Consider the following 17331-nt stretch of genomic DNA (forward strand, 5'->3'; position numbering starts at 1 on the left):
GTTTGGGTTTTTTTAAAATACATAATGTGGGAGAAGGGCTGCAATAAAATAAAGATTTTCATATTTTATCAAAGTTCATGCAGACCTACTTCTGTTTCACTTTACCTCATCAAGAATATTTTGTTTGGGTTTTTTTTCTTTTTTTGTTTTCCCCTCACAGTTATTTTGTAGTGGCTAGGTGGAGGAATGTCTGACAGAAGTGTCAGTTCAGTTTCCATCTGTCTGACTGACTATGCCATTGAGAGACTCCTGAGAAACAAGTGGTGCCTCAGAACCTAGCCTTTAGTTTCAGAAGATTTCCTAAAAAAAAGAAAATTAAAAACACAGACATTCTGCCACTTGCAGCAATTAATTTAGTTTCACCCATAATTTTGTTTCTTAAAACAGTTACTAGTATAATTCAATACCATTATTTACAGACCGCCTTAGAATACATTGTCAGTTTACGGCATGAAACTGAACCTCACAGCGAATTTGTAGTATGCAACTTTATTATTGCTCAACTTCCTTGTGCATACGCATGTAAACACTTCAGTATGAAGTGTATTATGTTTAGACTTCTTCATTCCATTGTAATCAGTAGCAGAAAGGGGATCTTTGTCTTTATTGCCCTGTAATAGATTTTTTTCAGTTGTTAGAGCACTGTATAGATATTTAAAGTGAAAAAGAGTGTAAAAATCTTCCGGACTGTTGAAACAGAAGACACTCAAGGACTTATTGCTCTTATTTCCCTGCTCTAAGACTGCACCAAATCAATGCAGCCTATTCCAGGGTTATGTTAATAAAACTCTTCTTACAAATATCTACTGAGGGAATTGTGCAAAGGATTAGGTAGCCAGTTCCACTATTTAGTTACCTTTATTATTATTATTTCATCCAGGACTTAACCCACTTTTGTTAAATGAGAAGTTAAGCAGTTATTTCTGGATACAGAATACGGCATTATCCTCTATATATGTCAATTATGTGTTAGGTAATTGCTGTCATGTCCACTACCTATCAGTAATGTATTACAGCTTTTCTCAGGGCAAGCTCAGATGCGTTGTGTGTACTTTTATCTCCTTTGTCATGCCATTAGCAACAATGCCTGGAAATACCTTCCCTTTTGTCTCCTGTATTCCATAGCATTATTGACAAAATTTGCTGCTTAGAATCTCCATGGTCGTCCCATACTGATGCACACTTGAAGCTGACTTATGTGGTTAGCTCTTATTAAATATGATGGCAATTCTGCTTCAACTATCGTGCATTTTTAGATAAATAGATTCATAAAATATGTGGAGATGTGGAGTTACTTTTTTTAATAACATAGACATCATTATTAAAGATAATTTTCAAATTGAATATAGCAAGGAAAAAAGTTATATGGAGTATGTTACCAATAGGAAAGCTATTGCAAGTCTAGGTAAGCAAATTTCTTTAATTGAAGCAACCTCTCTGATTACCTCAAGTGTTTCAGTAGCTTCTTTGTTTGCAGCCTATTTTTCATAAATTTGGATTTCCATTTTGCTTGTCACAGAGTTCACAGTTGACACACAAAATTAGTTGGTCTTTAAGCAAACTTAATTATGATGCATAGTATACAGTGTCAGTGATCATGGGTTAAAAGGCAAGCTCTCCCAGAAATGAATCATAGCACATAAAGCAAGGTCAAAATGAGTCCTTCCAAATCTGTGTTTTGAGACCATGCATCCTGCATGCTATTGAGAGCTCTAAACTTTAAAAACATACTCTCAGTTGGCTAGGAGTGCTTTTCTGATGCATTTCAGCTGTGTAATTTGCATTCTGGTTCATGCAAACATATGACTGATTCAGAAGTGGATTTTTTTTAAAAAGATGTAAGTCTATTGTTTAATGAATGGGTAAAACTGAAGTAGCACAGTGCTCATCTAGTCATTCTGGAGTCAGGCTATCAGAAAAATTGCATGAAATCTAAAGTAATGTGGATAGAAAACTTTGTGATTTATGTGTGGTCTAAATGGTAAGCAGGCTTCATTAAAAAAGAATTCCTGAAGTGTGGAAAGTAACAGAAAAGAAATAAAGTTGATAATGTAAAAGCTGTCTGTGAGCTGCAGTACAGTGTGTGTTTACGCTATTTGCAAAAAACTATAACTAAGGAAATACTAGACCAAGAATTCGTGACTGATTCACAGTCACTAATCAGAAAGCACTGTTATTTTAACACGTTTCCATCCCAACTGTTTCTGACACTTTTTCTGTGAGTTTTCTTCCCAGCATCAGCATGAGAACAGACTTGTGCTTGACACAGCTTGTGTTTTCATTCAGAGTCTGGTATCAAACTCACCTGGATCAGCACTGTAATACCTTTCTGTTTGTACTATGTTAACATGTATAAGACCACTATCAAAATGAGTTTTAAATTAATCCCATAAATGAAGCGATACTGTTCCCTTGGCATTGACTTAGAAAATGATTTTTTTGTGTGTGTGGAATTTTTTTACTCGTGTTTTCTGTTTTTGTTTTTTTTCTGATGAGCACTGAGAAAGAAAATCCCATTCTTTGTTTAATGCTGTTATTCACAGAAAATGGGTCTTTGTTTGATACGTTCATGTTCTTCCTCCTTTGGGGATTTTCTGTTGGAAAAACTATTCTTCCTGATACAGCAGGGTTCTGGCAATAGGCTTCAGCACACCCTTGCTCTTATTAGTGTAAGTTAGGCCTGCTGTTCTTAGGGCAGAACCTTGCAGTCCTAAAAGAAAGAATGGAGACATATGAAAAATCCCCTTTGTAGGCTTAATCTACTGTAATAACATTAAATAATAAGTATTTAATGGTCTATAACTTCCTTTACCTAACAACATACCAGAGAAAAGGAAGAAAAGGGAACCATTTTGGATCTCCAGAAGTTAGAAGAGACATCTTCTTCTGACACTGATTTTAAATAGTTTTTTCCTACTAGCTATTTCCTATTAGCTTTTTCCTAATTAGCTATGATTATCCATGCTCCAGATTTGATTAGCACAAATTCTGAATGGAAACATTTTTGAGAGCCTTAGTAAACTAAAACTAATGAAGAATGCAGCAGCTGGCTTGCTAAAGTTATTAACAACAACAAATAAAAGACTATTAGTTTAATATTTGTTTCTACACAGAAATAGAAATTTTAGCATTTCTAAAATATGCTTTTAGGGTGTTTTTATATTAGTTTAATACTTTCAGTGCAAGTATCTTGTGGCTAGGTACTTCTATTTCAGATTATTGTAGCCTTTTCTGATGTAACTTACCAGTATAACAAAAACATCTCAAATTTAAATAACTTAAATTGATCATCTTACATTAGAAGAGTATCAAATTCTGAAATAAAGATAACATTCTGCGTATTTCCACTGAAGCAATTAAGCGTGGCTTGTAAGCAATTCAGTAGTTTTCAGTTCTGTGTTTCTAGCTAATTAGGTTTCCATTGAATTTAAGTTAATTAAAATTTCCATCATTGCTTTTTCCCATCAAGCTGAGTGCACTTTGACTTTCTAAGCTGAGCGGTGAGAAGACTGGGGGCTAAGTATTTTTATAAAGGTCTCTCCAGTGTGAAATAGAATTTTTGGTGTTGATCTTCAGACGATAGTATAGAGACCATCTCTTTATTCAGATTTCTGCTCCAGTGAGTGAGAGGTATCTGTTACTAGGCTTTTTGTTGTTATTTCATTACTGGGTCTTTGGGTAGATTATCTTTAATTTTAGTTGGGGGATTATTCTTTTTGCTACTGATGGATACCTTCCAAAGGGCTTCTAATAAGCTCATTTTGTAAGTTGATAATAAAGAAATAGAATACCAAAACAGGAACTTATTTCTTCTGCAGTCCACCTTTCATATAAGAACAATGAAGTCCAGCACTGCTGTAGTGCTAGTCTTCATAAATAAAGTCAAGAAAGAAAAAAAAAATCTCCTACTGCATGCAACAGTGTTCGTAAATACTCTGGATGCGTTTTTTTGTATGTTTCTTGATGGATTTATTTTTTTCTGCTTGATCCTATCTGTTTTTCATTTTAAGCTTTGACAAAACTGTGTTGGGCTTTTTTCTCCCCTCTAGTTTATGAGATACCTTGGCACACTCAGCCATGTCGTAGAACCTACATACATGAATGTCTTTGATTTTTCTGAACTATTTTCCTGTTGACTTTTGCCAATGGGTGTAGTGGAGAAATTAACATTCAGCCTTGGATGTTTTGGGAAAGAAGAACTCAGTCACAAACTTAGAAAATTTTCAAATATGTTATTTATTCTGTGTCAAGCATGCTCATTCCTTTTGCAAGTCCATTTTCAAAACTGCCTTCTTTGGGTAGCTTTATTTCCTAATTTCTGTTTTGAGAGGGCATACAAATATTAACCATTATCTTTGGCATAATAGCAGAAGCTGGTCATCAGTAAATGTAAGGATTGATTGCTCAGGCCTTTTTGAAAAGAAACTATAGTTAGCAACTTTTCCAGGAAATAGAATGTAATGACTATCTAAGAGAGATCTGGGTATACGGTCTCAGGGCTGAGCCACAACTACTGACCAAAAATAATTTGTTTCCTATGCTTTTTTAGTTATTCTACTACAACTGAGGTGAAAAAAGTCCTTAAGAAAAAGGACATTGTTATTTTACCTCATGATTTCATATTACCTTTGCTCTGCCACATATGCATGCCTCTGAGTAGGCAACTAAAACAAGATTTGCTAGGGAGTTCTCTGGATTTCTTGTTCTTTATGGTTTTCTTGTTCCTTTTGAACATCTAGGCCCAACTTTGTGCAGTTCTGGTCCGTTTTATGTGTTTTTCTGGTTTGATTCTTGCAACAGGCTTCCGTTGGATGAAAATTGTTTATTATGCATTCCTCTGGTAGAGAACTAAGGATCAGAAACTAGGTGACTATCTCAGAAGATATTATTACTGCTAAGGAGAGAGGTATTATCCATCTCTTGAAGGTAACTGAATGAAAACCGAAAGCCATTTTGGCTTTCCTTTACTTACAAAAAAGGTTTTCTTGCTCTGCCTCTTTTAATAGGAGCATGACTACAGCCTGTACATGATGTTTTGACTAGAAAGAATGTGTTGGAGTTGTAACTGTATATGCTCTATATGAACTTCTTAAATCTTTTACAGCCCTATTTTATATAATTCTGTGCTCTAGATTTCATATATTCCATATATTTAATTTTATTTGTATGGATATTTATAGAGGTAAATATAATAAACTGTTTGAGTCAGGAATATGAGAAGGAAAAGTATATTAATCTTGTAGAATTATATTGTCCTTTGTTTCCAAGTCACCTAGCAAGGAGATCTACCTTGTCTAATATGTGTTAGAAAAAAGGAAACGAACAGTCAGAATTCTTTTTTATCTCTTATTCTCTGTCTTTTTTTTCCCTCCTCCCATGATTCTTTATTGTTGCCTTGATTTATTCTGTGAACATCTCTGGAAATGAATTGGAAGTAGCATTGGATTTTTTCATTTGTAAAACTGCAAATTTTGCCATTATGTAAATTCATAGGAGAATGTTTCAATTGTTTTCACAATCCTTGAGCTGATAAATCACTTGAAAATAAAAAAAAAGGGTTCAGTTAACTAAGATCTATTCATTAAGAAGGAAAACTTCCAGTTGCATCTGTATCCCATTGTCAGTTTATTTTTTACCTTTGAGTAATACTTCAATATACTGGAAGAATTCCCAGAATATGCAGGGTGTTGTCAGACTGTGTGTTTGTTTTACAAAGGGTTCTGGTAATTTTCACATGGAAACCTAAAAAAATGTCAGGGATGCAGTGGTATTTTTTGCTCGTATTCATGGGGATTTTCATTGCTGCTTTTCTTTTTTTTCTTTTTCTTTTGTTTTTGTCCATAATGTTTAGACTAGGTTGTTATGTTCTTGTTCTAATTCATAAAGATGAAATTTTTAAAATGCACCTAAAAATACACCGAAGATTCTGCTGTTTCCTAGACTTGGCAAAGATGCTGAATTGTTTTATAACTTCTGATTTACATTCTGCTATTTCAGACTTGACTCAGTCTTCTGGTGCTCAAATCTGTTTTGGCTTCTATGTAGTCCTCAGGACACAAAAAATGAATTGGGCTGTTGTGTTTTTTCAAGAATGCCAAACACATTAAAGGTAATGTAAGAGAGAGGAAATAGCAGCTCATATCTATAACTACAGTTTGTCTAGTTTGTTACACTTGACAAATTAACCTCGACTCTTGACTGGCAAATAATAATAATTTTCAAAAACAGAGCATTATTTTATAAGAATTATATATTCTTTTGCTTTCACTTGAAGTATTTTAACTTTCTTCACTGTTATTCTGGTAATGGTAATGGTGCAAGTTAGTTTAATTTTTTTGATTGATTCCCATAGCCTAAATCTGTGGTAATCGGAGTATGGGTAAATCCCGGGAAAACGGGTAACCTTAGTAAGGTTAAAATATCTCCTTTCTAATTTCTAGTTCAAGATTAAAGGTGCATTTTTATAGATGACTTCATATAGTCACTCTAGACAATTAGTTATAAAAAATATTTTTTACTTTTTTCCTCTTACTCACTGAAATCAATAAGGTGTTTAAGATAGTGACAAATACTGACTTTCTCTATGTCTGTCTAATCACTATAGCATTCACATTAATAGTATAAATGCCTCTCTTTTCCCAGTGCTTACACAAATGCCTACCTCCACGTATGAAGAATAAATTCTCCTGCTCGTTGTGCTTAGTCTGCCTGCAGAGAGTATGAATAACCTCTTGTACTACTGGCCTCTGTTCTTTTAGACTCTTCATGCAGAAAAAATCATCTCACAATAAGTAAAATTTTGGTCTCTTTTACCCAGTAATTTTTGTAGTCTCTTAATTTGAGAAGCAAGTCAATGCCAGCAATGCTTCTGGAACTAATACTTCTCTTTAAATATCCTCTTCTTTAAGCCCTCCACATGTACAGCTCACATCGACTTCAGGGTGTGTTCTATAGATTCAGAAGTTGTGAATTTTGCACATATGGTGAATGGTACAGACAACATATTTGTCTCTTGTTCTTTAATGGAAATAATGGAAGTGGGAAAGCGCAGTTTATCTGAAACAAACTGAAGGTTGCTCTCCTCTTTTCTCTCCTTTTTCTCCTGTTTTGATAATTAACACCTTGCCATGGTGAACTCTGGAGAAGATAAATAACCAAACCTATCTGTTACGTATTTCAATTTTCATTCCAGTCTTACAGCCCTGATTTTTAGATATTTATCTCCTGAAAATAATGATTATTTTTTTTTGTTGGTTTTTGTGCATCTCATTGTTTCACCCTCCAGCAGGGAATTATTACTACAGTATAGTGATGTGAGGAATCTCAGTAAGAGAAGTCTTCAAAAGCAGGGCAAAATCCCAACCACCTACTTTAGGGTCAACTTTATCTACTGTCATATTAGAATGTCTAGAATTTCAGTATGTGATTACAGCAAAGTGATTCAGATAATCAAATGGCAACAAGATTCCCAATCTTGTAACTGAAGAGGATAAATTACTAATAAGTGACATTCAGAAGGCTTGCGTATTAAGTGAGGAGCTGAACAAAACTAGTGCAAAAGAAACACTAGGCACAGAGATAGTTTTGAACTCCTGCCCTTCTCTGGCAGTTGGGGACTTGATGCAGGTACTTTAGATACCTTGGCTCATTCAGGTTCAGAACCTAGGTTCATCTTCTGAAGATAATAACCTAAATAAACATTTAAAATCATAGAATTATGTTTTACAGGCCATATGGCTGTCATTGTTGCCCACCATTTGTCTACTAAGTTAATGGTAATAGTATTTGTCAGGAAGCAGGAAGCTTTTAATCTAAAACCAGTTGATGGAATTCGAACTTGCACTTGCTATTTTCCAGAAACATACCTTAGTAAGTGGGCTAAGGGCTAGTTTTGGTTTAGAAATCTTCTGCCCTTTTTCTTGAGGATGATCTGCCATGCATCCTGGAATGCAAGACCTAGAGAGCTGGTGAGAGCATGCAAGAAGAAATGTGACTGTCTGTATAGCTGGGACATCCAGCCCAGAGGCATGGTATATTATGCCTGTGTAGGTTTCCAGTCTGAATATTTTAATTTGGTTTTGACAAAGCAAGAGGATGCTTCTGTGTGCCAGATTTTCTTATGAAGACTGAATTACCGAAATCAGAATTACTTCTTCCTAAGGAAGATATTGTCAGATGTTTGTTAAATAAGAACAAATTGCAAGAGAATAAAATACTATCTTCATTAGAAGAAGAGCAGTAGGTCTTTGAGAAATCTATAAATATCTGCATCAAAAGATAGGTTGTTTGCTTGGTGATTTGAGGAGGTAATTTTATGTATGAAAGCTATGCTATCATCTGCTGAATCTCGTAACAGAAAAGGAAGTAGATTTTTCTTTTGCACAAATAATCGTATATATTAAAAATCCTATGGCCAAAGCCTCTAAAAATCTAGTCTTCTGAGAGGGCAGGCTTTAGATCTTTTCAATTATGAGATGGTAGAAAAGCAGAAGGTTATAAAATAAATGAGAAAAAGCAAAGATTACTTCTTAATGCTTTTAGTTCTAGAACTATTCTTTAGCATGTGCAAGTATGTTCAGATATGGAGTTGTAGAATCTCCAGTATCAAATCCAGGTTTTAGTATCAGGAACGAAAGTACTTTGCAATTGCATAGACCTTGAAGGAAAATAGCCTACTAATTATCAGTCAGCTTGGTAAATCTTGAATTGTATTTGACACATTGCTCTACAGAGTTGTCTGCTTGTTTGTGATTTTTTTTTCCCTTAAAAATGCTATGTATTTTCAGGTTGGATGAGTTAGTTGAAACGTTTCTCGAAGATAATGATCCTGATAGCACTCTGGCTGTTGGTGCTGACATGCGCAAGATCAAGTATTGCTTCATTCATATGAAGGTATTTCTTTTAAATATAGATGGAAGTGCAGCTGGCACTGAAAATATAGTGAAGACATTTACAGTTGAAAAGTGTCAAAAGAAATGCAATACACTTGAGAGGCATTAGAAAAGGGTAAAACAACTGAACTGTGAAGTGCATGGAGGACTGACAGAAATTTGAAATTTAGTTGGAAAAATTCAGCAGCATTTTGTGGAAACCCCAGCAAGGATCTCAGCATGCAGTAAATTGTGTTGTAAGCCCTTCTAAATCATTGAGCAAACCAGATAGATACATTTAAACTAGGAACAACAAGTGAAATTAACCGGGGAAAGCAATAGAATATATACCTTTCTGTATTTTGGGATATAGTTTTCCAATATAATAATGTATACTATTCCTGATCTTAATTTGCTGTCTTTAAATAATTAGACTTTAGTTACATTGTTAATACTGAAAGCTCTGTGATACTAGAGAATGCTGGAATTTACGTATAGAAAGAGTGAAGTAAATTGTACACTTGGTAGCAAAGATCAACAAATACAACTGTCCCATACTTGACGCAACACATATAACTTGACAGTCAACTGGTGGCTGATTTTTTTTATCGAGTGTCTAGAAAGGCCTTACCTTTTCTACCATAGCTAGACAGTCTCAGAGTAGAATAAACACATAGCTGGAGGTGAAGTTAAAACAGTGTGCATTTTTTGTTTCTCCTAATAGCAACTAATGAATCATTCAAAGATTTCTGATAAAAAACTGCTCTCACAACACATCTCTGAAGAAAAAGACACTAACAAAGAAACAGGAGAAGAAGAACTGAAAAAACTGAAAGAACTTCTGCAGCAAAGAGACAATGAAATCAGTATCCTTTGTGAGGAAAAAAGTAATATTTGGGTTTGAGCTGATCTGGCTACAATGGATTTTGTGTGTGTGAGATCGGCATTAGCTATATGGAAGGAAATTCTCTCTGCTGACCCCACTGTGTTAAAGCAATTACTCAGTTCCCAAATTTTATGTGGCTGGACACCTGCTTTGCACCTGCTTCTATTTCAGTTGTGACCCGAACCAAAACCTGGATCCAAGCACTACTTAGCTTTAGAATGGTCCAGCCAAGATCTAAATACTGTGGATCAGGCCACGCCTAAAACACTCTCCTCAAGCAAATTAAACCTTTTTTTAGAATGGGAAACTCTGATTCTATATAAAGACCAATTTATTACCTTACAAAGAATAGAATTTCCTGTTAAGTGTTATTTTTAGCCAAATGAAGTGTTACTTTTGGGGACTATTGGGCTATTTGCCTTTAGAATAAATAGAAAACTTGTACTCTTTACATGCAACTTTAAAATTTAAATTAAAGCTAAAGCTTTTTGCATATAAAAATACTAAACTACTCAGACATGCTTTATCCATTTCACTGCCGCACAGGAAACATGTGAGTAGCTGCACTGTTGCACAATGGGTGGGAGTTATTTTTAGCAGGTTGACAGAACTGTGGGCAGACCGCAGCATCACTGTGTCTCTACTTGATGGCTACTTGATGGGTAAAATTTCAATATGGCAGAGAACTGAAAAAAAATAGTTTTGTTTTGGTTTTGAGTTTATAGGTAACAGAGATTCTTTCACAGTTATTAGTAAAAAGCAAACTCAGTTGCATTCTTTGTGCTCAACAATTCCAGATCAATTTTATATATCAAACGAGAATGGCATTTTACATCGGGTGTAGCATGCTACCAGTCTGAATTGAGGTGGCAGGAAAGCTCCTCTATTTCTGCTCTGTCACAGAAGAGAAGGTATTCATTTTCCAAGGTGCGCTTTCAAATGAATTTAGCTATAACACTGACTTATCGTTCCTTTTAAAAAATTCTTAAATTTTCATGTCAATTTTAAGATCTGGATTCCCAGAAACATTTCTTCCTGAAATACATTATTTCATTAGTATGACATTGATAATGAAAAAAAGCAAAAAATCTCTATCAAATATGCTTGTGCTTGATAGATACACACAGCTTTGTTTGCAGAAGTACAAGGAAAAGACTTGTGTAAATCCATGTTACAGTTATATGGGAAGAATATAAAAATTAAGACTTTGAACACAAAACTGATTTATAGAGTCTGCAGCTGCTAAGTGACTGTACATCATTAGAAAATTAATAACGTGTAATGGGATGAAGTGGTGGGAAGTACGGAAGCTGTTTAGTCAAGAAACTATGAGGTCCTTCTTGTCTACGGTAGCTAGGAGCTATCACAACAACTGAATTGTAAAGTGTTTTATTGTTACTACCTAGTCCAGTTAATAATATTCCCCAAAGACTACTTAGATTTTCTGCTGTTCATTTAGAAGATTAATTAGGAATAAAATGAATAGCATATCAAAAAACATATCACAGGGACTCCTGTGGTTTTTGGCTGAATGCACACAGGAATTTCATTGTAAGCCCTCTATAAGCTGTTAGGCGGAATGTATTTATACCAAATATACTTCCCGTAAATACATAGTGTTATTGGAATAAATTTCCTAAAGACCTGTTCTGCATTTTAGTAAACCTTCTTATTGTGAAAAGCTTACAGATGTGATGCACGTGCCAGGCTACCTGTAAGTTAAGGAGTTTTTTCTTTTGTTTGGAAAATTTGCTTATTACAGAATTTAAAAAATAAAAAGGGAGTGTCACACAATGGCAATAAGGGACTAGAGTTTTCATTCCTGTTTGTCTGTAAATGCTTTCATCAGGCGTTGATTGAATGGGATCAACAACTCTGGTCAATATGTGAATTTGTTGCTGTTTAGTAAAAATGAATCTGCTGTTTGGAAAAACTAAGGTGGATGACTATAATTACAAAGAGTATGCCCAACTCCAAATTCACATATAGGCTTCCATTGTGTGAATTGTTCCACTTGGAAAAAAGAAGACTTAGGGATAAACAAAGATGTTTATTGCTTTATAAAAAAGAGGTGCTTAATGATTTCCTTAATTTACCTCACAGATATTCTGGTAAATATGCTAAAAAAAGAAAAAAAGAAAGCACAAGATGCTCTTTTCCAGCTTAATGCTGCTTCTGCTGGTTCTACAGTCTTGGAGCAGCCTCTTTCTGTAAATTTGGAAGAAAGTAGGAGCCCATTTAGCTGTTTTAGTCTGAAAGAGGCAAAAGATTTCAGCTCTTCTGTTCACAGACTACTTTTTCTTTCCAGACAAACAGGTTAGTGTAATTAATTAAGTGAGCAGTTATTGGATTATTACAACATGATTTGCAGCATATCATTCAAATGCATACCAGAACAGGAAAGTTCAATATCAGCCATACTGTGCTAATTCTGTATCCAGAAATGCAGGGATTTAAATTTATAGCCCTCTCAAGGTGCTGATGGCTTTTACAAACTGATGTGAATACTCTGTTGAGCAGTCCTACAAAACCACAGTATAAATTCAGTTGCAGACCCTTGAATCTTTGAGTGAATTCTCAGAAAAGGATTTTTGGGGCATAATTCATTAAAAAATACTAGGAAATAATATTTTTTCCCTGAAAATACTGACTTTTAACAAAAAAAAAATCTAAACCAGAACTGCAGATACTGAGAGAATTTTTGTGCAGGCATTATTAATTGCACAGTATCCTTAAACACCAATAAACACAATTTTTTCTTTTTTTTATTAATATTCCAGCCTACGAGAGAAATTTTGTATTCAAATAAAATTAAATTTCATTATTTATGCTTCTAGCTCTGATACCAGATTGTAAACACAAAAGTTTTTGTGATTATCTTTAAGATTTTTTTTAATTTATTATACACTTTAGATATCTGGGCTTTATGTAACATTTTTAATAAAGCATGGTCATTATTTCTATTGTTAAAAAAAATTAATGTGATTAAGTGAACTGAGACCTTAGTTCCAGAAATGACAAAAAGCTCCATTTTTGTACATGCAAGTAGCTTTAGTGAAATGATACCTTTCTGGAGACTTTAGTAAGTGTGAACCAAGTAAACGTTCTTATGCTGATGTATTTAAAAAATTTGTGGTTTAATTGCTTCTGAAGTGGTTTAATTCCCACAGTTTGCAAACAAGTTAGAGCTAAATTCATAAATAATGCATTCATTTAGGATCGCTAACACACTCAACACCATTTTACCACGTGCCATGCCTTTGTCAGCAGGTGAGTAGTATTTGTCCGTTGGTAACTGATAAAAGGTTTTTATCTCTTATAGTAAAGCCAGTGTATTGTTCTTCATACTTTGTTCTAATTGAGATGTTTGTTTTGTAAAATGTAATAGGTGAGCATATAAAATACAGTTAATTGAAAAAATAATTATTTGGGACAGATGGTTGGCACAGGGAATCTGCCACAGTGATGAAGTATTATCTTTGGTTAATTAATAAGTAAAAGTAAATGTAATTGATTCCCATGCTGTTCAGATAATGAGTTTTCAATGGACATCTGTCTGGGATGAGAAGGTAGTATGTTTTGAGATGAGACTTTTTTTATATGATTGGATTGCACATTATATGATTTTCTCATTCTGAAAGTAGCTGGAAACCTACTCCCTTCTTTCCAGACCTCTTTTCAGTCAGTTTTGGGTCAGGTTCTGATATTCTGTGTCTTTTCATGTGGACATGAAAATGATGAAGTCCTCAATAACCGAGATGTTAAGTGTGAACACGAAAGTCCTCCCTTAAGTTCACTTGTAGTTACTTTATTTTTAAACTTTTCAGTCATATTGTTTGAGGGCTACAGATAAATAAAAGGGGGTTTTGGACTAATTTAGGTGGCCCTGTATGTCTGCATTCCTTTAAAATGGCCTGACATTCTGCTACAAGTCTAGTCCAATAAAGTTGGCAGCTTTTGGACTTAAAATCTTCTGTAATGTATAGCTGTTATAATGATAATGCCCTAAAACATTTCTGAAAATGCTTGTGTTATTGTGCTCAGGGAACACTTAAAATGGCAGACGTAAAAAGGGAGTAGAAACACCATTAATAATACAACACGTACAGCCTTGCCAGTATGCCTTAAACCCAACCTCAGGAGACCAATTATCTTTGCAAGAACATAACTGAGTGTCCAGGCTCTTTTGTGCCTTTGTGTCTCTGAAAATGACAGTATTTTCTCCCTAACATATAAATAACTTTATTTTACTCTTTCTTTTGTTTTATTTCTTAAATTTATGAAAGTAACAAGCTTCAATATTTATCTTCATATTGTAACTAACATTTATATTAAAAAGTTCTTGTAAAGTGGAGATTATATATTTTTCAAATCAGCTTGTATGGTTTTCACAGTTTGATTCTCTGTGGTACCAAGGGACATGTTTGAGAAAAATTCAATATATAACACTTATAAACATATGCAGACAGTTCATCAGAAAATGTTGAAAAAATCTCACTGTGTACTTACACATATTAAACAATCATATCAGATGTAAAGTTTTGCTACAGGAGAAGAATTTTAATGAAACTTAAATTTTTTTTAGAAGTATTAGAGCTTTCCTGTAGTCTTTAAAATGACATTTGAGATTTTAAAAAAATTGTGCTTGAGATTTTAAAATAATGTATAAAATACCAGAAAGGATAATGACCCAAAACTTAGGAAAAATAAAACAAATATTTAAGAACATGCAGTAATAGTTAGAATAAGGTCAGAGGGCTCAAGAAAACAAAAGAGAAAAGTTCTGAGAATCAAAGTCAGTAAAAAGAAAGCCAGTACTAGGACAAGCAGTCTATGCCATGACAAAAAAAAAATGCTCAAACTGTAAGTTACAGATCAATATCACATGAAGAAAGGGACTGTATCCATATGAAGCATTCCACTTTCTTTGTAGGCAAATTACTGTTTTGAGATCCTACGCTGCAAAGTACCATAAAACCTCAAGGGGTTATTACTGTTTTTCTGTTTTATTACAAAGTTATGACAGTGCAAAGATACATTGGTACATTCCTTGGCAGCCAAAAACCCTTAGCTCTGTCTGCTAATTGCTAGGATATAGCTCTCTTTCCTATTGGACTTAGACCTGGACACATTTGTATGCTTCAGACTTTATTAATCCCATTTGTTCTATCTAAGGATGAAGAAAAATGTCTTGAAAGAACACCATCTGGTGAAAAGCATAGTGGTCAACTTACATAGCAAAATAAGTTATTCATAAATGTAATTTTTAATACTCTGATATCCACCAAATACATATTCTGACTCAAGGTTCTCCTTTTAACCTTCAAATTTCTGTATGGATTTGAAAAGCTTTCGAATAATGATAAGTTCTTGACATTTACAGGCCTACTGTAGTGATGAAATTGTCAACTGACTGGGAAGGCTTGTGAAATAATAGGAAAGAAGTTTGGTAGGGACCACTACAATAGTATGAAATGCTCTTCTCAAGAGTAAGCAATTACCATAGACCTTGTCAGGACTCATAGCTATTTCTAATATTGTCTTGCACTCTTCAATTAATATGGCTATTAAAGAAATTCCAGAAACTTATATTGTCAACCCCAAAAGTTGTAGATACTGAATCATGCACCTTAAAAGATGAGATTAAATATCCGAATCATTAGATTCCTGAAGAGTGGGTTTTAAAAGATATGAAGATACAAGCAATATTTACTGTTAATATTTTGGAAAATGTATTTTTCTGCATACTAAATTTTCAGAACTACCTGAAAGCATTCCTAGAACCTGTTTTTACAAGATTTTAAGGATATGTTTCACTTTATCCATGTAAGTAATACCACAGGATTTAAGTATGTGCTTAAATCTTTATAGAAACAGCAACTCAAACAATGCAAATTATATTGACCAGTTAGCATGGATTGTGTAAGTAAGGGAGTTTTTATAGTGGTTAATTGAAAAGGGTTAACTGTTAAGTATTGCAGTTATCTTTCCTTACATCATCTGAGCTGGTTATTTATGACAATAAATAACAATATTCTTGCAAATTGTTAGTTTCAAAACGCACGTAATTAAACTTCCAATAACTGTAGACAGATGTTTGTTGTATGTTGGGTTTTTTTTTTCCAACTGAACTGTTCAAATTAAAAAGATTTGCTGGTGTCAGTAGGTTCTACAAGTGCTTATGTTCTTGTTAGTAAAGAAGAACATGCCTCATCCTAGATTATCATGTATAACTTCTACATATTCATGACTTACATTTCTGTATACTGTTTTTTATGCAATTTGTGAGGATTTTTTTAACTGAAAGGAGAGAGACTCTTCAGCTTGAAATTAAAACAGGACAGCTGGCAAGCAGAAACTTAGATTTTCCTAGTGTCCTAATGTGAATAGATTTCTTAAAATATTTAAGGTTGCCAATTACCCTCTAAAATTGCTTAGTAATTTAACTAGCAGTCGATTGTCACATTTTTTTTTTGTTTTGCTTGAGTACTGTAAAACTTCAGTAGGATTGTGACTCTATTAATTATTGCAGAGGAGATTGCATGCAGGAATAGGAAAGGAATTATCATAGACAATAAGCAGGAGAGAAGTTAGAAGGAACAGATAAATGTACAAGGGTTTTATATCATGAGCTGCACACATGTGAAAGAACCAGAGCTACGTCTAAGAAGAGAATGCTCAAAAAATTAAAAATTGAAATCTTAAGAGTTCTAGTTATCCTGGCTCTGCAAAGTAAATACCCTTCTTAAGCTCTGCAGTTTTTTAAACTTGTGATTCAGGAAAAGAATTAAGAAGTCATTTACATAATCAGACTATCAAAAGGCATGATGAGATCCCCCACAAGAGGCTATTGATAAAACTGAGTAGTCAGGAATTAGGCATAAAATACTGCTTTAAAAAAAAAAATTAAAGACTATCAAAAGAGAGAATATCAAAACTCCTTCTTCATGTTTTATACCAGTCCAATGTTAAAAAAATCAGGATGAATTCTACAGAAGTTTATATAATGGATTTTTACAGTGGGTGCTTCTCATATTCTTTAGAACTGTCTAACACTGCCATGCTGCCACTTACTTACCATGCAGGATACTAGGCTAGATTGATCTTGCATCTGTTCCCTTATGGCAATGCCTATGTGCGTTTGTTCTTAATTTATCTCCTAAAACAAAGAAGAGGTTGATAATTTGTTTGGTGATTCCTTTCTTATACCTCTTCCTGTTTCTGTGTAGAATACTCTTCATATTGCTTCTTTCCACTCCAAGTTACTCAGCTACTGAGGAAATCCCTTTGCCTCCTACTTTTCCTATTTATCATGCTCCTTCTCATTTTATAGGAAGAATTTGCTTGATTTGGTGTTGTAATATTATTAACTAAATATAATTATGTCCTCAGAACACAAAAGTTTTGATAACCTCAGAAATACATTAGCCAAATTAACTATATTTTATTAACAAAGGACTAGTATAATTACATCTTTTATGTAATGCCACTTATTCTTTAGACTTTAAATAAGAATCTCAGAAGCATTAGCAAATTCCCAGCTTTGATACTATTCTCTCTCTTTTTGCGAACAAT

General features: G+C 33.9%; 1 protein-coding gene across 1 annotated transcript in view; it reads left to right on the forward strand.

Moving 5' to 3' along the window:
- KIF6 (kinesin family member 6) overlaps positions 1-17331 on the forward strand; it is a 173044-nt gene that overhangs the window by 65748 nt on the left and 89965 nt on the right. Inside the window, 3 exon segments of the mRNA XM_059835476.1 lie at positions 8787-8892; positions 9595-9736; positions 11860-12072. Of these exon segments, the coding sequence (XP_059691459.1) occupies positions 8787-8892; positions 9595-9736; positions 11860-12072 (461 nt within the window).

The sequence above is a fragment of the Gavia stellata genome, chromosome 2 (genome assembly GCF_030936135.1).
Source record: "Gavia stellata isolate bGavSte3 chromosome 2, bGavSte3.hap2, whole genome shotgun sequence".
NCBI lineage: Eukaryota > Metazoa > Chordata > Aves > Gaviiformes > Gaviidae > Gavia > Gavia stellata.